Raw genomic sequence first — 21,971 nt, forward strand, 5'->3', positions numbered from 1 at the left:
TTATAGAAGAATGTTCCTAGTGTTCCACAACTCATTTAATCATTTTTATAATGGGACTGTAGCCAGGAAAAAGCTCTTTATTTAACAGTACACTTGTTTTCAATAGTTTTACTAGTTTATGCTGCCAGATGATTTAATTTCTGTGTAGAAGTTGTGAAGGTGCCTCTGTTATCTAGAAACTTAATTAAAAAGTGTTTTATATATATGTGTGCATATAGATACATATATCTTTTTTTTTTTTAATAGATCCTGGGCCCCCTGTGTTCCTTGCAGGTGAAAGAGTGGGCTCTGCTGGGATTCTACTGTCATGGAATATGCCACTGCACCCAAATGGGAGAATTCTATCCTATATTGTTAAATATAAAGAGGTCTGTCCATGGATGCAAACAGCATATACGCAGGTCACAACAAAGCCAGATAGTTTGGAAGTTTTGCTTACGAGTCTTAACCCTGGAACAACTTATGAAATTAAGGTAAAAGCTTTACAAATGTCTTTTAGTATTTTGGACTCAGATTTATAGTAAATTTTATGAGTTTGTTAGGTCCATACAGTGTTTTCTGAAGACCTTGTTACGCGATGTTGCCGTATAACATTATATATTAGCCAAGTATTTGATTGCAGTAGTGGGTTTTAAGGCTACTTTAATTTCCAACCAAAATTATACTGAAATGTATTTTCTTCTATTGATATCCTTATTCAAATATGGCATGTGGTAGAAAGTAGAACCAAATGGTAGAATTTTAAAAAACTTCTAAATCCTTCTTCAACTTCACAGAGATTTAATCTTTCAAGTCACTGATATGCTTTGGATATTACACTTTTATTTCTAAATCACCCCATCCAGATCCAGAAAAGCATATAGGTACTTCCTTCTTTCTTTAAACTTAGTTTAAGAAGGCACTTTCTTGCCTGAATACCTGTTTAGATGTAGCCTGTAAATACCTTACCCTCTTCTCGGTAAGCTGGGGTGTTTTACCTAGTGTTATCTGCTGAAATTAAAAAAACAAAGAGTCATACTTTTCCATTCCCTTTCCATAAATTTTATTGCCTAGATATTCATACTGAATATCTTTTACCAAAATCAGTACATGTATTTTTGTGACTCTCTATGCGTGGAATTTGTTTAGATTGAGATTAGGGACTTCTGACCCATCTCTGGACTCTTCAACAATAAATACCTTCAGGTGGACAGGAGTGAACTACTATCCTTTTGGCAAAATTTACCAAGCAGTTCTTTGCTTGACTTACTCTTTCATAAGAACCCTGGAGAGGTGCTTCTCTTCAATATCAAGAATGAAATGAAATTCTGTGCTTGATTTGCTTCATTCCATATCATGGAACTTCATACAGTGCAAAGCTATATATATAAAAAAAAATATTGAATTTGACCATACCATAAGTAGGGCTGTGCAGTGATTCTTTTTAAAAGACAATGTGTGTGTGTGTATGCGTTAAAATGTAATTATGCCTGCCATTGTGGAAAAGTTGCTCACTGTGAATCTAGTTGTGATTACCATGCTGATAAAAAAAAGCCAGTATACCCACAGCTGGAGAAGTGTTTATCCTTTGATCTCCTGCCTCCAGTCATCTGTTAAACAAAGACAAACCAAAACAAAAACACACAAAAAAAGTTCAGCTACTATTTGAGAAAAGTATTATCACTTAGAATCACAGCAGATTAATCTCCATGAAGCTAAGAATTCAATTTACATTTCTGAGTACCTTGGTAGCACTTGTGTGGTTTGCTATTAAAGGTTTTGCAAATTCCATTCTTTGGTCCATATATGAATCTTCTCTGGAAAATCTGTGGGACATTTAAAATATTTTATTTTTACTTAGTAACAATTTGCCCTGTGTTGATATATATGTATGAGGCAATAGTTCACATTGCTGGTGCCTGAAACATTGATCATAGAACAGAGTTTGACTCAACTGCTGTCCAGCAGGGACTACACAGCTTTTCTCATGAGTGAATAAAAGCCTGTTAGCAAACTAAGTGTTATTACGTTATCTCCTGTTTTAGTGGGCACCCTGACTGCCTGACTCACAATCAACCTCACAGATTCAATCATGACTTAGGTGGAAACACTTTCTATACCCCATAGATGTGGCCAAAAGGAAACATTATGTGTTCCTTCTCTTGAGCAATTTCTCGTGGTTCTTTGGTTAATTTTTGGAGCCTGTTGTGTAATTTAAAATTAACTCTTGATTTTTGCATATGAAAATTCTTTACTGTTATAGGGTATCTGACTTGGTCCTGTTGTGAAATCCTTTCTGGTAAATCCTGTGACAGTAAAGTTCAACAAAGCTTATAAGTTTTGAATATGGGTTTCCACTCTGTAACAGCCTAGTCTTAATTTCTTTACATCTAATTAAAAAAAGCATCTTTAAAGAAACAGCAGTTACAAGTGATAATTTGTTAAATGCTGGAGGGCTACAGTTAATTTTGAACATCTGATCATTGATAATTTTGTAAAAATATGCACTCAATAATTTTTCTTGTGATAATTTCCTTAAATAATTAGTGGCAACATACGTCAAAGCATAAAAATTAATACTCCTTCCAAATGTGAACTGCAGCTACTTAAACTTTGGATAGTATTTTCTTACCTGCATGGTAAATTTGTCCTTTTTACAAGTTTCCTGTAATGGTTTTTTGTGGCAATGACCTCTAGAAGCTAACAGTACATTATGCAAGCATTTATTTTGATTTGTCTTCAAAGCTAATGTAGTTGACACCTTTGCTGTGCAAATTTTTGCATACCTGTATCACAGTAACTTTGAGTTCTTTTGAAACTACACGAAGAGATGAGAGTTCCCATGTCTGTGTTAGTGCTAGTTTTCCTTTCTGGACCCTTTCTACGATGCCTACTTTGAGATGAGATACCAAAAAAAAGTATTCAGGTGAGAATGTACCTTTAGATTGCTATAATATAATTTTGTTATGTTAGGAATTTTCTGATTACCTATCAAATCCCTGAAGATCTCCAGGTAATTTCCTCAGCTATTGCAATTACTGTAGAATTCATCAATGCTTAAGGATATTTCAAATCATTCTCTCTGTGACACAGAAATACGTAGGGTTGGCTGAGTCATGATGAGAGGGACCTGGGGGTGTTGGTTGACAGCTGACTGAATATGAGCCAGCAGTGTGCCCAGGTGGCCAAGAAGGCCAATGGCATCTTGGCTTGTATCAGAAACGGCGTGACCAGCAGGTCCAGGGAGGTTATTCTCCCTCTGTACTCGGCACTGGTGAGACCGCTCCTCGAATCCTGTGTTCAGTTCTGGGCCCCTCACCACAAGAAGGATGTTGAGGCTCTGGAGCGAGTCCAGAGAAGTGCAACCAAGCTGGTGAGGGGGCTGGAGAGCAGGTCTTACGAGGAGCAGCTGAGAGAGCTGGGGTTGTTTAGCCTGGAGAAGAGGAGGCTGAGGGGCGACCTCATTGCTCTCTACAACTACCTGAAAGGAGGTTGTAGAGCAGAGGGTGCTGGCCTCTTCTCCCAAGTGACAGGGGACAGGACGAGAGGGAATGGCCTCAAGCTCCGCCAGGGGAGGTTTAGGCTGGACATTAGGAAAAAATTTTTCACAGAAAGGGTCATTGGGAACTGGAACAGGCTACCCAGGAAGGTGGTTGATTCACCTTCCCTGGAGGTGTTTAAGGCACGGGTGGACGAGGTGCTAAGGGGCATGGTTTAGTGTTTAATAGGAACGGTTGGACTCGATGATCTGGTGGGTCTCTTCCAACCTGGTTATTCTATGATTCTATGATTCTATGAGTTGAACATGGGAAGGTAGGGTTTTATGGCTTAGGAAGGAGCAGACCAGTGGTACAGGTTCTCATTCAGCAAGCACAGCATTGGGAAGCAGCCATGGGTGTATCTGCCCTTTTACATCCTAGGTTAAGTCTCTCATGTTACATTGCATTTCTTTGCTGTAGTTTGTCTGCTGTGGCTTAGTGCTTTTGTTTAAATAGCTTTACAGTCATCTGAAAGACACACAGTTTGGTCCTGAGAAATGATTAGAGCAGTTATTCTTTCTGATCTGCTGGCTCCTTCTACTCTCTTTGCTCTGAGTGCTGTCTGTCACTTCTTCTAAGGTCCACAGATAGTTTTGCACATCTGCCTCTTCTCACTCTGTGTTGCCCACAGGTTGCACTATCAGCTACCTCACCACCATTGCCATATCTTTGTTACCTGGCACTGGTGGGAGGGAATGACTCTGTGAACTTGAACCTCGCTGGAGAGCTTTACTCTTTGTTTTTTCTTTTATGCATCTCTCACTATCACTGTTGGAATTTTGCTCATGTTTTACCTTTTGTTGTTGCTGTCACTTCTTCTCAAAATAAGGAGTCAGACTTCGTTCCTCTTTATTTGTAAGTATTGCATGCTGTGGCCCATCACTGAGTCCAAATGTCAATAAGTCCCATATTGTAGAGGAAATGCAGTAGTTGTTGTGTTTATCTCCATAAATTCTACCAAAGTCTCAATATACTGCCTTTCTGTGGGAAGACTTCTCAATGATTGTGAACGTTGAGGCATATCCACCATAAACTGCATCTACAGTTCCCTGACCGGTTGTCTTTCCACCAAAAGACATGATTTCCTTGGATTTCTGCTTTAGTGAAGGTTCACTTGCTCTTGCTGTCCTTCAGGAGTTCAAGAAATAAAAAAGAACCTGTTCTTTTAATTAGTAGGATGAGTAAAATAGGAATGGGAAATCTGATGTAACTGTATTGTGATAAAGGAAAAGGAATGTTACTGATGTTGTTAACTTTAGTGTAAAAAGGGACTCAGTACTTTTGAAGTGTGAATATTTACACATCATTGTCTCAGTTTCTTACATGGCTTCATAGTTTTTCCATGTTTAAATGTTGTGTATAAATTAAAAAATAGAACTTTAAAGGGCATGTTCATTTGTATATTTATAATCTAAAAGCTAAAAGGTGATCTCTGTGAATCCTTAAGAGTTTCTAGTCCCTTAAACTTCTCTAATACGGTGCTTTTTTTCCTGTAGGTTGCTGCTGAGAATAGTGCTGGCATTGGAGTATTTAGTGATCCTTTTCTTTTTCAGACTGCAGAAAGCGGTAAATTTAATAAAGCTGCTAATTATTTTAATTAAAACTGCTCTAACTTGTTCAAATGAAGTATCCAAGATATGTTTTATACTTTAGCAAATTCTGATGCATTTAGAACAAAATCCTAATTCTTCACATATTCTCTTACTCAGTGGAATGGATACATTTTGTCTTGTTTACTAGTAACAGCATGTACAAGAAGGGTCGGAGGGAGGATCCAGGGAACTACTGGCCTGTCAGTCTGACCTTGATGCCAGGGAAGGTCGTGGAGCAGGTCATATTGTGTACTATCACACAGCACACACATGACAATCAGGTGATCAGGCACCATCAACATGGGTTTATCAAAGTCAGGTCCTGTCAAACTAACCTGCTCTCCTCCCATGACAAACTTACCTGCTTATGGATGAGTGAAAAGCTCTGGATATAGTGTACTTAGACTTTAGTAAAGACTTTTACATAATTTCTCACAGTATTCTGCTTGAGAAACTGGCTGACATTGCCCTAGGCAAGCATACCCTCTGCTAGGTAAAAATTGGCTGGATATCCAGACCCAAAGAATGGTGCTAATTGGAGATAAATCCAGCAAGAGGCCAGTCACAAATGGTGTTCCCCAGGGCTTATGTTGGGTCCTGTCCTGTTCAGTTTCGATGATCTAGATCAGGGGATTGAATGTACCCTTAGCAAGTTTGCAGATGACACTAAGCTGGGAGGAAGTGTCTATCTGCTGGAGGGTAGGGAGGCTCTGCTTTGGAGAGATCTGAACAGGGCCAGTTTGATGGGCTGAGACCAATTGGATGAGGTTCAACAAGTGCAAGTGCCAAGTCCTGCACTTGGAACACAACAACTCCATGCAGCACTACAGGCTAGGGGACGAGTGGCTAGAAAGCTGCCTAGCAGAGAAAGGCCTGGGGGTGTTGGTTGACAGCAACTGAAGAACTGGCAGTTATGCTAGGGTGCCCCAGTCTCAGTGGAATATAGAATTTGTGCTGCCTTGGCAATATCTGTTCCTCTGTTTTTAGGAATCCTTGTTGGTTTCTGTAGCTGTGCAAACTGCAGAGTGCCATATGTCAGTTAATGGCAGGAAATAATCACTCTGCATGCAATTTCTGAGGTAATGTGATGAGTTGCAAGACAAATATGAGAAGGGATAGTAGACTTGCCACATGGAGCTAAACAAAATCATTATTCTTCACTATTTGCTGTATATTATTGCTGGTAGAAAACCGTATTTCCATGAGCTTTGTGTACTCGTGTTTGACAGAAGATAGCACTAACATTTCTCCATACGTGAACATAAGTTTTTAACTTCTTAGTGCGCTCTTGCTTACATGTTTATTAAAGCAAAAATCCCATATTATAAATGTAACTGGAGAGTTTCTTCAAATTCTAGGTGAGAGTTAATGTCTCACTGATACTATATTTATACTTTTACCTTCTCAATATTTTTAACTCTTGCTTTAATGATCGAAGAAAGCCCAACATCTTGATCAACATGAAGAGGTGCAGCTTAAAGTAGGAAAGTTAGCCAGAAGATATAGTTATTTCAAGCTTGTAGTCTGTGAAGAGGGGGGAGGAGATGAAATTTCTGCAAAAGAGTCAGCAAGGCCTAAGCAAGAACTAAATATAAGGCGCTGGAAGAGCTGTCTCAATTCAATTGTGGAAGATCTGTAATAGCGGGCAGTCATATATTTTTAAGGCAGCATAACACTTCTCTCTGTAGTATGAGGCTAGCTATTGTAGGAGCTGCTTCTGATTGTGCCATATGCACAATAGCGAGCCATACTGCTCTGATTCACTAGGAAGTTCAGATAGCATGTAAAATCTCTTTTAGATGCTGCATCCTGTTCCTTTGTGCTGTGATTAATACAAATGCTGTGACAAAAGGCCCTGGAAACTCTCACTGATAAAAAAACCCACCGTTTCTTCAGTAGCTGTATATATTCAAATTAAATTGAACTGTTCAAAGGTACCAAAAAATCTATATCCAACCAAAAAGATGACACAGGTAAAGTGAAATAAAGCAGCCAGTGCTTTCATATGTGCTTAAGCAAAAATGGGCAAAAATTTGCTGCCCTGACACAGTAAATTGGTTGCTTCTAGGAAGACTATTTTTAAGTTGGCAAACCAATTCCTGTGTTATTATGAGACTGAAATTATTATATTTCTCACTTAGATTGGAAAAAGAGTCGGTTGCATATCAGCTACTTAACAATCATTACAAATACTTGTAATTTGCTTTGGGGTTTGGAAGCTAGAAATGGCATTACAAAAAAAGTGGATTTTTTTTTTCCTGTGCTGAGAAGTATGTCTGACTGCTTTTGTTTGTTTGTTTTCAAGCTCCAGGTAAAGTAGTGAATCTCACAGTTGAAGCCTTAAATTATTCAGCTGTAAATCTGATCTGGTTTCTCCCTCGGCAACCAAATGGAAGGATAACCAGTTTCAAGATTAGTGTGAAACATGCAAGAAGTGGGATTGTTGTGAAGGATGTCTTGGTTAAAGTAGAGGACCTTCTGTCTGGGAGGTTACCAGAATGCAATGTAAGTGCTATAAGCCTTTTAAATTAGAAGTGGATTAAAGCCACAGTATATAGTTTTATATTTGAATTTTGAGACAGAGAAGAAATTTTACAAATTTAGGCCTAAGGCAGAGTATAATTGTTGAAGACAGAAAAACCTTTCTGTTCAATTAGTTTAAATGGAGTACTTTTCCTTGAAAAGCTCAGTTTAGGCCAGGTAGAAATGTTAAGAAAGGGTCTATTTGGTATCCTTTTAACAGAAAATAATGAAATAGATTTTTTTTTTTCAAAATTCTGCTTTTTTAATCTTTTGTTTTTTAAAGCATTCAATTAGAAAGAGCAAGAAATGTTGGGGTATTTTTTGGTCAGTGTAGACATGTTGTATTGCTGATATCTTACTTTTATATGTAGAGTGATAATGCTTTTTATATTTTAAATGTAGGCTTTTTACTGTGTATCACATTTCAACATTATTTAAATACTTTTCATTTCAGAATAAAAAGGCCCACAATTAGCAGAAGTATTTGTAGTATAATATTTGTAGTCTGAATTGGTCTTAAAACAAGAATTCATTGAAAAGTTTCTGAATTTTGACTGTTCATTGGATTCAGACCTATAACCAATGTATGCCTTTCAGAATTTCTTGAAGAAAAGTCTCCCTTCCAGTGTTTGCTCATATCTTCTTCTTTGTTCTGAAAAGTGTTCTGTGTATTACATTATGTGTATGTCAAGTCGCTGAACTCTCCCTCCCTCTTCCCCCAACGCTACCTCCAGCCTGGAGAGCTGCTTCAAACTGTCAGATTTGAGAACTTTTTGGATAAGTCAGGAAACTATACTACCGTCACTAACAGGAATAACTAACAGGAGTGAATAATCATTAATGCTGACCTAGCAATGTCAACTAATGAACTAATAACCTAAATTTGGAGATTGAAGTACAAAAAGAAGAATCAATTTGGGGTGATTTTGTTTCAAAGGTGGTCTGCCTTTTTTTTGATCTACATATATTTATGACCATATGTTACAGATGCAGCTTATGATATGTCATATTTTGTCTATATAGGATAACAGTGAATCATTTTTGTGGAGTACTACCACTCCTTCAACTACTTTTGGCAAATCCACAATTCCTTCAAGGACTACAGTTACACCAAGTACAGAAGTACTGAATCAAATGAGCTCTGTTTGGAATGAACCGATTAGTTTTGTTATAACTAACCTTAGGCCATATACCACCTATCTTTTTGAAGTCTCTGCAGTTACCACTGAAGCAGGTTACATTGACAGTGCAATTGTCCGGACTCCAGAATCAGGTATATAATACTTTCAAATGGAAATAAAGTTCTCACATTGATATGAAATCTTCAAAATATCAGTTTGGAGTTGTGTTGCAGGATGCTTCAGTCTGAATCTGTCTTTGCCTATATCACGCACTTGTATTTGCATGATTACTTCATTCTACCTGGTGTGATCAACTGAAAATATATATAGCTATTAATGTATCTAACATGCAGCCAGTGGGAGTTCATAAAAGTCAAAAATACCCAATTATACTCAAAACAGACCAAATTTTATGAAAAACTGAGGATTATTTAAGAACTGCAATTAATGGTACAATGTAAGGAGAATTAAAAATGCAGATGGAAGAGAAAAGGTGTCAGGCATTGTATTCAAAAAGTATGGGTATTGTGTACAAAGCAATACACTTCAAGCTTCTTTGCCTTTGTTGAAAAATAAGCACAATAAAGAAAACTCTTCTGTGATTCCTCAGTCTGGACCTATTGCAGAACTTTACTTGATGCTGAAAAAAATTTTAAACACTAGGAAGGTTGATTTTGGATTACCTGCAATGTACTGAGAATTTAGTATTGGCAATGAATGTTGTCCAGGAGCAGAAATTTTATAATGACTTAGGTAGGTAGTGGGCAACATTATTAATAAAGCCATATCACAAAAATGTTCTGGAGGACTGTTACTAGCAAACAAAAAGCCAGAGTACATCTTCCTTTTGCCTGACACCCTGATGTTATTGGGTTCCCCTTGCATACATCCAGAATGCGCAGCACTGTTCAGATGAAAAGAATTTTAATTCTCTCCTAGAGAATTCATTTGAATTGCTTTACTAAAATTAAAATACAATTAGTTTGCCTTTCTGCCTATGGTTAATGAAGTTTTGGACAGTTTAGTTTCTAACAATCTCAGAGCTAATTTCCAGTTTGTTTTTCACCCTGTTAACATCCTAGGGTAGGTGCACTGGTAATTAGAAGCCCCTGGAAAGGGATGAAGAGCTTATGTAGTGGGGTTTAGTTTTGCCCAGTATACAGAAACATGTCAGCTGGTTGAAAGAGAAGATCTTCAGACCTTGCCTGCCAGGTGCCTGTACAGCCAAGACTCATCCATTAATATGTGATTTGGGAAAAGGGAGGTTGACTTACTGATCAATATGGGTGGATATGTGGTATCCCCAGAGCCACTGGCGCATCCCATGTCGGCCCTCATGACCCAAGCAAGCTTCACTAAGTCCTTCCTCTTAGCAGCAGACTGCCACATGCAAGCTTCTGGATCCACATCTATTAGATCTTCACCTTATGAACATTCAGATGCTTGTTAATGTGTTCCCCTGTAAGGCCTGAGTGGCTGTGTGACAAGGAACCTGGTTGGAGGCTGGTGATAGTGTTGGTTGTTGATTTCGTAGGAAGGCATGGTGGATTAATAGACTTTTTGCCTTATTATTTTCTTTCATTTGCCTCAGTGGGAAAGATGTTTTTACATGCTAAATTTGTATTGATCTATATAACCTGTATAGTAAAATTATGATCTAGGACTGCCTTGCAGTTATTGTAACATCTCTTCCCTAGTATCAAGTACCATCATCCAATCACTCTGTAATTACTGAAATCCACCTCAGTTTTCAAAAAATCTTGGTCCTTACAAGAACCGCTTTAGTACCACACTTGCCACTTCCTTAAAGTTACTAGTTCCTCTAGTGGACAAGACCTCACACTTCAGTCCTCCACTGGAGTGTCTGGAATGAGGCTTGAGGCAGAGGAATTCATAGATTATAGTTTGTTATAGCAGGTGAGAACATGGAGGGAGCATTTATTTCAAATGCCGCTTTCCTTCTCACATAAGGGAACTGACACTGTGGTGGTGTGCTATCTGGCCCTGCAGATCAAGATGATCTATGTTGCTGTTGTACAGCGCATTGAGGTGCCATTTTAAAATGCTGAAAATTATTTGTCCACTCCAGCCAGAATTTCCTAAGCCATGCTGACGCTCTCCTGTGTTCTTGACAAAGATGATATTTTTCTTGCTTTGGTTTTTGAAAAGGAGGCTGCTTCATCAAATTATTTCAAAATGCTTCATTATACATATATTTTGAAAACTCATCATGCAACTATTTCCTTTGCTGATATGGCTGTTAGGGGGAAGATACTTCTACAAAGAGAAAAATATTGAAACCTTGGACTTTCAAGATGGTACTTCAGAATTATGTGCAACTGTAGCTGATTGGTCACTACTGACCAATCTATTACAAATCTCTTATGAATGAGAGTATACTTTATTTCTTTTATTTGCACATTAGTTTTTACAAAAGATGATAGTACTTTTTAAGAGTAGCATGTTAGTTGGCTTGCATATCTGTTTACAGGATCAGTCTATATCTCCATAATAGCTTAAATCTGACACACGACACAGTAAGATTTGATTTTCACAGAAATTTACATCAAGCATTTCTCATAGGTTTACTTGGGTATGCAGTATTTTTTTTTAAATCAGGTTTGACTTTATATGGATGTAAAAAATACCACCACCTTCAGTTGTCTTTGGATTCAGATTTTTATCTCATGACTAGACTCTATCAATACAAAAAGTTTTCCTTCAGCAAGGACAGGGATCAAATTCCATAACTACTTGTGTATGGGATAGATTTAAATTTATGTGAATACTTTGATGAAAAAAAGAAAACTACTCAAGTATGCAATGTTTCTGCAAGCTTAATTTGTTCCAGGTTTACCTTTTTTTTGATAGTGAAGTATATTATTAGTGTTGCCAGAAATATTCAATATGAAGAATATTCTATATGAAAAAGACCCTGTTCAGGGATGAAAAAAATACCCAATGTCAGTTCTGTATTGCTGGGCATCTCAATCGTATGTGACCCCCTTCCGTACGTAATCTGTATCATGAAGAAGTCAATGATAAACTTGATGGAATCCTTGCCACCTTTGTCTTTTAGAGATTATTTTCGTACTACTGACTCTCTTGATGCCTTTTGCAAGGATTACCTTTAAAAAGAAATGTAATAAAAATAAGTCATTTTAATGAGATTTGTTTTTAATGCAGTTTCCCTTCAGAATATTTAATGTTAATGCTTAAAATGAATTGCTTGATATGTAGTTCTTGGAAATCTTCCTGTAAATTATTTTATGTTCAAAGACTTTTTCCAATATTGTTTAAGTTCCAGAAGGTCCACCACAAAATTTCGCCAAGAGCAACATTACAGCAAAGTCTTTCTCAGTGATGTGGGACCCACCAATCATAATAACAGGAAAGCTTAGTTACAGAGTTGAGCTGTATGGACCATCTGGTAAGTCTGGATTAATGTTTTTATTCTTCGTGTCCCTGCCAATCAAGAATGAATATTTGAAAACAGTGCTATATATCCTTTTCCCTATTAGACATTTTAATAGTTTTTAGATCACTTTGAAGGGGAAAGTCTGCCCATCATAATGAAGACTGCACAATGAAATTCACATTGGATGTTCTTAATGAAGAAAATGAACTTTTCTCTGAAAAAGATGACATAGAGTATACAGTCAACTGTCTATTTTGATGGGTTTGCATTTTTTTTAAACTCAGATATATATTTAAAGAAGTTATATAACTGTATGTAGTTAAGTAAGAAGTAAATGAATCGTACTCTATTTTTTTTAATGGAACCACACAGGAGAAGTAATAGAAATTAATTTATAAACAAAAAAATCACCTCCTCTAAAACCTTATGTCTCTTTGAGATGGTTTAGGGGGATTTTATCAGGCATTCAGTGTTATTTCTAATGAGGTTGATGCCAAACTAGCTTGTCTGCAAATACATTTGTTTTTTCATTGTTCGTCAGCCTGGAAAGTAGCTGTATGTTCTTATTTTTAAGCTAGAATCTCTTCATTTTGTCATTCCAGGTCACATTCTGGATAACAGCACAAAGGATCATAAGTTTGTATTTAGTAGTCTTGTACCATTTACAACATACCGTGTCTATGTTGGTGCTGAAACAAGTGCTGGGGTGGGGCCAAAGACTAGCCTTACAGTTTTCACTCCAGCAGATGGTAAGTAGACATATAGAGGTGAAACAAATGGGCTTTAAGTGAGAACTGGTTTCAGTTTTCCCTTCAAAGCCTTTTAGATACTTTGCGAAGGAGGGAATGTGTTTCGAGTCTTCCAAGAGAGGTATAGTAAGCTAATGAAAGAAATAAATTGAAAATTTCTTAGGTAGATTTATTTTTCCTTTTTTAAGAGTTCATACACTCTCACTAAATTTACTTGATATCAGAAGCCTTCAGAGATTGTGAAAGAAACCTAGTTTCTGCCTTAAAGTATTTTTAGAAACAGTAAGTTGCAGATCCTCCCTTTATCCGCTAGATGGTAGCAAGTGGAAGAGAAAGAACAGCTTGTTCAGCCCTTGTTCCTTTATTAAACATCTTATTTGGCCAATTTTCGCCAAATTCAAGTCCCAATACCAGTTTCTCGTGGAGCCACCTTTACCAGGAACTGTAGCTCTGAGGCAGACCTTACACTGAGATCTTGTCCTGGGGCACTCGAGTTGCTGGTTTTGTCTCAGAGCCATCTAGTCTGCCATTTGGGAGTTTTGTGTCCCAGTAGTCCACTCACCAGGTGAGAGTCCTTTGGTCATTAGAAATGTATTTTTATCTTACATGTGTGTGAAATTGTGAAGCATTGTAAGTCTGCAGCTGAGGATGCAACCAGAAAAAATATAAGAATCACTGTGTGATAAGCCGGCATCAAGATGATTGGTTTTGTCTTATGTTTTGCCACACAGAACAAATTTAGAAAAACCTTAATTGGTTATTGCTGCAATCCTTGCTGCCAAGGTGTGACAGCAGGAGGAACACACATCCTTATTCCTTATTTATCATATTCTTTCCTGAAGTATCTGAAATATCTGCTTTTGTCAGCTCTCAGAAACAATTTCAAGGGATGGCCTACCTCGGTGCAGCCTTGCTGATCTTCTGCCTAAACTCTCTGTCAGAAGCCGAAGGAAGTTTTGTGTTGTTTTAGTTTGTTTGGGTTTTGAGGGTTTTTTTGAGTGACATAGAATGTCTTGTTTTAACACCAAATATACAAAACTAAATTATCAAGTAATTTATAGTTTGTCTTCTTCTGTGACATATTAGGAAAAAAATACTTTTCATGTCAAATTTGACTGTAATTCTATTGGATATAAACTTTTCTGATCTCTTGGAGTCTTATGTGAAGTACAGTATCATTATTACTGCATAGTCAAATAAGAAATTGAATGAACACCTTCTGCAAAAGTAAAGTGAACAAGGTGTATCGTTATTTTTATTCTCAGCTTTTTGCTTCATTCTTACATAGTTTTGATAAATTTAGAATTAAGCTTTCTTTTTTCAATGTACTTGAGGTTCCATACGGTATGCTAGCAAAGGTCTGCTTGCTTCTGGTGCACTGACTTCAGTGGAACTATCCTAACTTATATCAAGACCGGATCTGGCCATACTCATAAATATATCATATGTGTCAGAAAACTGTGTGCATGTTTTTACAACTGTAACTTTTTAGCTAAAAACACATGTGAAGTAACTCTCTACCTGCACAGGAGTAACACAAAAGATAAAGATATGAAATGTGATTATATACACACAGGCTGAAAAAACTTGTAGTAATCAGAGATGTTTAATTAAATTTAAGTTTCTTCTTGAATATTTAGTCCCAGGTGCTGTATCAGATTTACATGTAGCAGAAGTGGAAGCCACATATATAAAAATTGTTTGGAGGAAGCCACAACAACCAAATGGAATCATTACCCAGTACAGAATTAAAGTACATGTGAAGGAAACAGAGATGACTCTGGAAAACATTATTTTCGAAGGAGAAAATAAGGTATTTGGGGTTTTTTTTCATGTAGATTTCTTTACTCGATCATATTTGCTTCTCTGCCTTATCTAATGCGTACAACAAGTGGAATTAGCCATCACAGATGAGTTGTCAATGCTTGTCAATGCTTCCTCACCCCACCCTCTTTCTCTGGCTGAGACATTCCAATGATGCTGTTTTCAGAACATGAAAACGATAAATATTTATGGAAGAATGATAGAGACATTCTTACCTACTGTAGGCAGGAAGCCATATCCCATAGTCGTTTCCTTTCTAGCCTTTGAGTTATTTGCAGCGTAGGGTGACCTAATAGCAGGAGCATAGAGTAGGTGCTTAGGTCAATGCATAGCCACTCAGGCAAACTCCTAGCAGATAAGGGTATGAACCCTCTGGAGAAGTGACTTCAGCACAAGTTTCCCAAGGCTGGTCCAGTGCAAACACCCCTGGACTTTCTGACCCCATTTGCTTCCTTGAATTTACATGTCTGACACTACACATTGTGCTCCATGCTATGGTTGTATACAGATGTCTGTGGACATCTACCTGACCAAGTCTTTTACGAGACTTATGCTGTCTGTCAGTCATTCTAGCTTCTGGATTTTGAGTGCTAATGTGCTCTACATGCTTAGACGAGGCAGCCCTGAGCATGGAACTGTAAACCCCCAGCAAACATTCAGCTCAGGATTGAATGTTTTCAAAGGTAGGGCCTTTTGGTCTTAATTTTGAACATCAGAGCCCAAAGTCTGAATGATTCCTTTTTTTAGACCATGTTTTCTTTTGCTGGATCTGACATGACATAGAGTCTAAGTTTTTGATGTAGAGCCCAATGAAGGAATTTTCTTTCAAGTTGAGTGATATACATTAAATAGAGCCCTGGAGTCAAACATTAAATAAGGGAGGGGGAAAATGAGGATAAGGATCCATTCATTAAAACAAGCAGGCATCCTTGGAAAATGAATGTATATAACTCTATAATTAAAGATTGTATCATAGTACAGAAACAGAAGGAATTAAAATTGTCTTCACAGACATGTTTTAATGAAGGGATTTCCTAATTTTTGAGTTCTTAATTTAGCATCATTGCTGCTTTATTATAGTTTATTGAATGTAATTTTCTAATTAAAAAAAATCCCTAACAAACATAACTTTATTTAAAACCTTATTGACCCAAGCTTAGAGCATCTTCCGGATCTGAACTGTTAGATCCGCAGGGCTAATGATACACAATAACTAGTAGCAATAAAAAGCTGTTATCTTATAAGTGTAGACGCCTCAGAAGCAAAAAGTATTTCCGTGTGGGTTACAATTTTGCTATAAAATGTTTGTGAAGATGAAGCATGTATAGCTTTTACCGCACATAGGTGAGATTGGTGCTGTATCTCTGCCTGTGGGTAATGCCTTATAGTTATGGCATAAAAAAATCTGCTTTGCCTTCTCTCCACCTGGAGTCTATAGGGAGAGAGCTAATGTGTATTAGTTACATCACTATAAAAGCATCTCTTTCTGGCAGTGAAGTGGGCCATATGTGTGAGTGGCGAGTGTTCACAAATGACAACAGAACAATTCAGAGACATTGGAGTCCTGGATTTAGTCCCAGATTCTTAAGGGACATAATGATCTAGTGCTTACACCCCATTTTGTACCTATGCTCTAACCTCTCTCTCTTTTCTCTTCTATTTTTGTCGTTCTTCTCTTTGTAGTCCTTGCTCCCCTATATCTACTGCCATCTCTTTCCAACATTCGTCTTTTACCCCTTCTGTTCTTTGGACACTTACTTCCCTTTCACTCTCCCTTTTCACATGTACACTCCATTATTTTCCCCTCTTCTCTTTATTTAATTAGCTTCTGTTTTTCTCCCTCTGTCCTTATTCCCTCTTGGTGACATAGTCAACCTGTTATTTCTTTTCTTCAGTGCCTCCAACTTGTTTCAGTGCCTCCAACCCTGTTTCAGAATGTGCTATGTACAAATCCTAGAATGGTTTGGGTTGGAATGGACCTTAGAGATCATCTAGTTCAAACCCCCCACCATGGGCAGGGCCACTTGCCACTAGACCATGTTACTCTGACCTTGAACACGTCCTGGGATGGGGCATCCATCACTTCTCTGGGCAACTTGTTTCAGTGCTTCACCCCCTCCACAGTAAAAAAATTCTTCCTAATATCTCATCTAAATCTCCTCTCTTTCCACTTAAACCTACTCCTCCTTGTCCTAACACTGCATCCCTGAATAGAATCCCTCAAGCTCAAACATGTATCTATTCAATATAACTCCAAGCATATATTGTTAAAGGCCTTGCTCTAAAATATCCACTTGGCTATAAAAACATATTTTAATATGTGGTGGTTTTTTAAAGAATAAAAAATAATAACAAGTTGTAGGCTACTACTGGCAGCTGAGCTTTTTCATGACAAATATTGTATTTTGCAAAGTTGATTATTGTTGTAATGAAAGATAATGTTTGTATGCCAACATTTCTATAGCATATATATATGCACACAAATATACAGACACTATTTCTGTAATACATATAAGTGTAATTAAATAATGTAATGATGATAAGCTTTGTGATTTATTTTTACATTTCTGATTTTTAGTATTTGATTGATTCTTTGGAACCATACATGATAACTGAAAACATCAAACCTTCTCCAACCTGGAATTCGATGGAAACAGCCAATGAATTATATGAAGGTTCAGCTGAAATGCCTTCCAGTGTTCAGACAGCTTCCCCAGTAACATTTACAAGTGTATCCGGTGATAATTTGCCTGCTATAAATGAAGGTGCGGAATTACATTCTGCTTCGTGTAAGATGTTTTAGAATATTTTCCGATCTGTTCCTTTATTCAGAAGGACCCCCCATCACTGTCCCAGATATGATCTTTAGCACATGGTTCAAGCAAATTATGAATGGGTCATTTGCTGGAGTCGGATTTTTTTACTACCAAATAACCTTGTGAAGCAAATGGGAATGCCACACAGGCAGGAACTAGCCCCTTGTCACCCAGTTGACCTTCTTCCTTGTGAAAGGAGCACCCAAAAGCCATCAGCCAAGCTGCATAGACAATCAGTTATTACAGTTGCCAAAGCAGGTGTGATTGTCAGGGATTAACATATCTCCAAGCCCTTCAGAGACCTTGATTTCTCTAAGCCTTTTGACTAATAGGTTTTCAAATGTCAGTGAAGGTAAATAGGTCAAAAAGTTACAACTCTGCTATATGGGTGACAAACAGGTGGAGATGACCCCGTGACATGGTGATGTCATTAGTGTGTACACTTGTTCTGTATTATCAATGGACCAGTGTTTCTTTACCAAGTATGGATATTTACAAATCATTAAGCAGACTTCAGCTGACAGGCAGAGAATTAAAATACCAGTCTAAATTTTTACAGTGAGTTTTGAACAGCAGGAAAGAAAGTCAAGTTTGGGGATTTATTTTTTTTTTTTATTAAAGTCACTGAATTCCTTCATATACACCAGTATCTAAAACCAGAATTTAACCCATTAGTTTAAACTGCATTGAATCTTACAGTGCATTGATCCTGAAGAATCTTCTTTGTCATACAGGGAAACACACAGAGAAACATACAGTGTTTTAAATGTGCGTCTTCTTGTTATGGCCTCATTCAGCTTGAGGTATTGAGTTGCTAAAAGATGTCTGTGTTGCTGAAAAATTTATTTCAGACAGCGTCTGTTGTACTTTAGCATACAAGGATTGTTTCATAGTAATTCTTATAGTAGTTAAAGGTTTGGACAGCCAAATTTCAACAGGGTCTGCTGATTTCTGGATGCCTCCATTTCAATGCTTGTCTCAAAAACTCTGAGGCTGATAGTCGGATATGTGTGGGGCATAATGGCTGCTTTACAACAGCTGATTTTAACTAGCACAGTTGATTGTGACTGTCTTTGAACTGTATTTCAGATTCATCAAAAACTCTTTGTGGGCATGTATGATTTGTTCATTCTGCTGACCACAACTCTTCTGCTACCAGTGTGGAGGGATCTGTGAGGGGAACCGTTTCAAGTTTAATTATAGCAGTGTTGAGAGGGCAAGGAAGAGGGGCATCTGTCTTTTGCAATTAAAAAAACTGAAGTCAAAAAGATCTGTCAGCCTAGGAGCCATGGTTCTGATGTCACTGGAGACATTAGGCCATGTACAAAGATGTCATTTCCTGGGCCCTAGGAGATTTCTCTGAATTTGTTTTTTTTGGAGAGAGCTGTCAGTCTAAACCTCATGGTTCTAGTTCTTGCCTGTTTGATCTTTCACCTAGGCCAGTCTTTCTGTTGTACTCATGAAAATGCATCTATAATAGCCTCTTCAATTAAAAGGTGGAGTGTAATTTCTTTATATTTTTGTAATTGCCATGAAGCTAATTCTTTTGTAATAAAATAATTCCAGGATGTCATGTCAAGCTGAGTTTAGAATGCAAAAGCAAAGCATGAGTTTATGAGTAAGTAACTGTTTCTTTCCATGTAATCACAGATACCATTAATATTTTGGCTGAAGAACTCTCATATGTTGTAAAGGGCCTTGTACCTTTCACTGACTACACAATCAGTGTGTCTGCTTTCACCGCAGTTGGAGAAGGTCCACCATCAGTGCTTAAGGTCAGGACACGTGAACAAGGTAAAATGCTGTAACTCTGATATTATCAAAATTAACATACGTGACTTCTTTCACTGAACATTTTATTTTTAATCATTTATTTGCCTTACTGTTAGATTTTTCTGTTTTTGTTTAAGTCCCAAGCTCCGTACAAAATATATCTTACAAGAATATTAGTTCCTCCTCCATTTTGCTGTATTGGGATCCTCCAGCAAATCCCAATGGGAAAATCATTCATTATACTGTTTATGCAATGGAACTGGATACAAAAAGAGCATTCCACAGAACCACTTCAAACAACAGCTTACTTATGACAGGTAAAGTGCCATCTGATTTAAAAAAACACATTGTGACTATATTATACACAAACTTTTTTTTTCCAACTTCACGTAATGTAGTCATTTCCAAGGTAGGTAGGCCAAATCTCACACATCCACACACATCCACACACCCACTTCTGCCACTGCATGTAAAAACAAGGTTGGGACACTACTGACAGACTTGTCTGCTGTGGAGGGATAGGTAGGGAATGTGACATGGGAGGAGAGTAGTGCAGAGTAGTAATTTGTGCAATGTGCCAAGCAGTTATTTGTGAAATATACTGAGTAGTAATTTGTGAAATGGATTTCTCCTTGGATTTTTTTCCTTAGCTTTTTCTTTCCACATAAGGAAATATTCCTAAATTGTCAATTCTTTTCCAGATTTGAATTTTTTTCACACTATTTGTCTGACAGTAATAATAATTTTCAATTTTTATGGTAATAATTTTGATTGTAATTTAAGAAAATGCATTCCTCGTAGTTTTTCAGGCATTTACTTAGTAATACATACAGAATAAACCCATATATTTGAATGTATGCTTACACATACTTTATTTCGAGAAATAAATTCTTAAAGCTATTTACAGAGTTGACGCTGGTTAACTTATTTCAGAAATTGTTGAATTGACTGAGAACTTATTTGGCTCTCCCTAAATAAATGGTATTATACACATGCTGTCTCTTAGGTGACAAATGTGCATCAAAATTGTTAGAACAGTGACCATTTTTGTAGTTTTATTGAGAAAAAAAATGTTTAAGAAATTAACAGTCAAGATTTTTTTTACTTAACATTTTAGGTTTAAAAAAGTACACAAATTATAAAATGAGAGTTGCAGCCTCTACCACAATTGGAGAAAGTGCTTTATCTGAAGAGAATGATGTCTTCGTGAGAACTCCTGAAGACGGTAAATACATTGCTTGCAATGCTGATTTGATTTTTGTGTTGAGCTTAGCGCTCCTTTGGAAGACTGGGCCCATACATAATGAGGGGACGAAAGCGTACAAGTAAGATCAATGTTTGTTGAAATTATTAATCTTCTATCAGTCAGTCATTACATTCAGCCCGTTTTTAAGTAAGAGCGAGAAATAATCACGAAAGCTGCAGCATGACCATAAATCAACTGATTTCAATTCTGAGATACAAACAAGGTGAAAGCTGCAGAGCTGAGGTTCCTTCATTGAAAACAGTGTTTCTCTAGACCCCATCTAAATAATTAACTATCTTTGGGGCTTCAGTTTCTCTCACTTTTTTATATTATTATATGGAAATTAGTTTGGTTTTGAAGCATCTGGAAATAGCAACTTCCAATAATTCAGAGGTCATATTGCTGTCTATAAGTACAGCAGCTGATATAGTGACTTTTTTTCTATACTGAGTGATATATGCAATTGATTTTTCTACTCATTTTAAGACTGATCAATAGTTTTCATGTAGTGTATAACACCATCTTATGAAGATTTCTGGATCTTCCTTACTTGCTTACATGGCAGCCTCCACTCATGAACGCACAGGGGCAGCAGCTGGAGTTGCCATTGACCACTGCAAAGAGAGCACAGAATTTGATTTACAGGGCAGAGTCATGAGTATTAAAAACCTTAATCTTTTCTCATTTATATCAGGTTTATATTTTCATTTCATCAAATTAATTTCCAGTTTTTACCAACATATAATAATAAAGAAGGTAATAATCCAGTTGTCTTTTATGTCTCTCTATGCCAAATATGCTACAATGCAGGAAAAATAATTAGGTGGAAAGAAAAAAGAGCAAAGGATTACAGGATTAAAAATCATGAGGATTTATGGAAAAGATTTGAAGAGCCAATCAACCAAAATACCAAATTAAACAGTGAAACTTATTGCTTATAAATTTTTTAAAGGTTGCATGCTTCTTTGCTGTTATTTTTTTGCAGAGGAAAGGTGTATCACAAAACCAGAAAATAACCTATCTAAATATCTTTTTCTCTGTAATTTTACAATTCCCTGCCTTCGAGCATTACAGAAATTTGATCAGAGCAGTGTTTCAGGCCAGCAGTTCAGCCACTGGAAAGAGATGTGTGCAAGCCTTGAGGAAACTTTTGAGAATCCTACCAATAATTTCTGCCTTTTTGTTGATAAGGTTAAGTGTAATTACTCTTGTTTTCTTCTTCTTTTTCTTTAGTTTTCCTGAGGTAATTCAGGTTGTGATTGATGTCTCCTAACTTTAGCCAGCCTAGAAGGGTTGCTTAACTCATGAAGACAGTTGCCTCCAAATTAAAGATTCACTACATCTATCTTAGATAACTTGTGTTAGGATGGAAGATACTAGACTGCTGTATT

At 37.1% G+C, this 21,971-nt stretch overlaps 1 protein-coding gene across 1 annotated transcript in view; it reads left to right on the top strand.

Moving 5' to 3' along the window:
• PTPRQ (protein tyrosine phosphatase receptor type Q) overlaps positions 1 to 21,971 on the top strand; it is a 139,421-nt gene that overhangs the window by 29,016 nt on the left and 88,434 nt on the right. Inside the window, exons 20-30 of the mRNA XM_069858203.1 lie at positions 247 to 473; positions 5,015 to 5,084; positions 7,416 to 7,615; positions 8,657 to 8,906; positions 12,056 to 12,184; positions 12,775 to 12,921; positions 14,562 to 14,734; positions 17,324 to 17,534; positions 19,212 to 19,355; positions 19,472 to 19,651; positions 20,452 to 20,559. Of these exons, the coding sequence (XP_069714304.1) occupies positions 247 to 473; positions 5,015 to 5,084; positions 7,416 to 7,615; positions 8,657 to 8,906; positions 12,056 to 12,184; positions 12,775 to 12,921; positions 14,562 to 14,734; positions 17,324 to 17,534; positions 19,212 to 19,355; positions 19,472 to 19,651; positions 20,452 to 20,559 (1,839 nt within the window). The remainder of the gene's footprint in view (positions 1 to 246; positions 474 to 5,014; positions 5,085 to 7,415; positions 7,616 to 8,656; positions 8,907 to 12,055; positions 12,185 to 12,774; positions 12,922 to 14,561; positions 14,735 to 17,323; positions 17,535 to 19,211; positions 19,356 to 19,471; positions 19,652 to 20,451; positions 20,560 to 21,971) is intronic.

The sequence above is a fragment of the Phaenicophaeus curvirostris genome, chromosome 1, assembly GCF_032191515.1.
Source record: "Phaenicophaeus curvirostris isolate KB17595 chromosome 1, BPBGC_Pcur_1.0, whole genome shotgun sequence".
Lineage (NCBI taxonomy): Eukaryota > Metazoa > Chordata > Aves > Cuculiformes > Cuculidae > Phaenicophaeus > Phaenicophaeus curvirostris.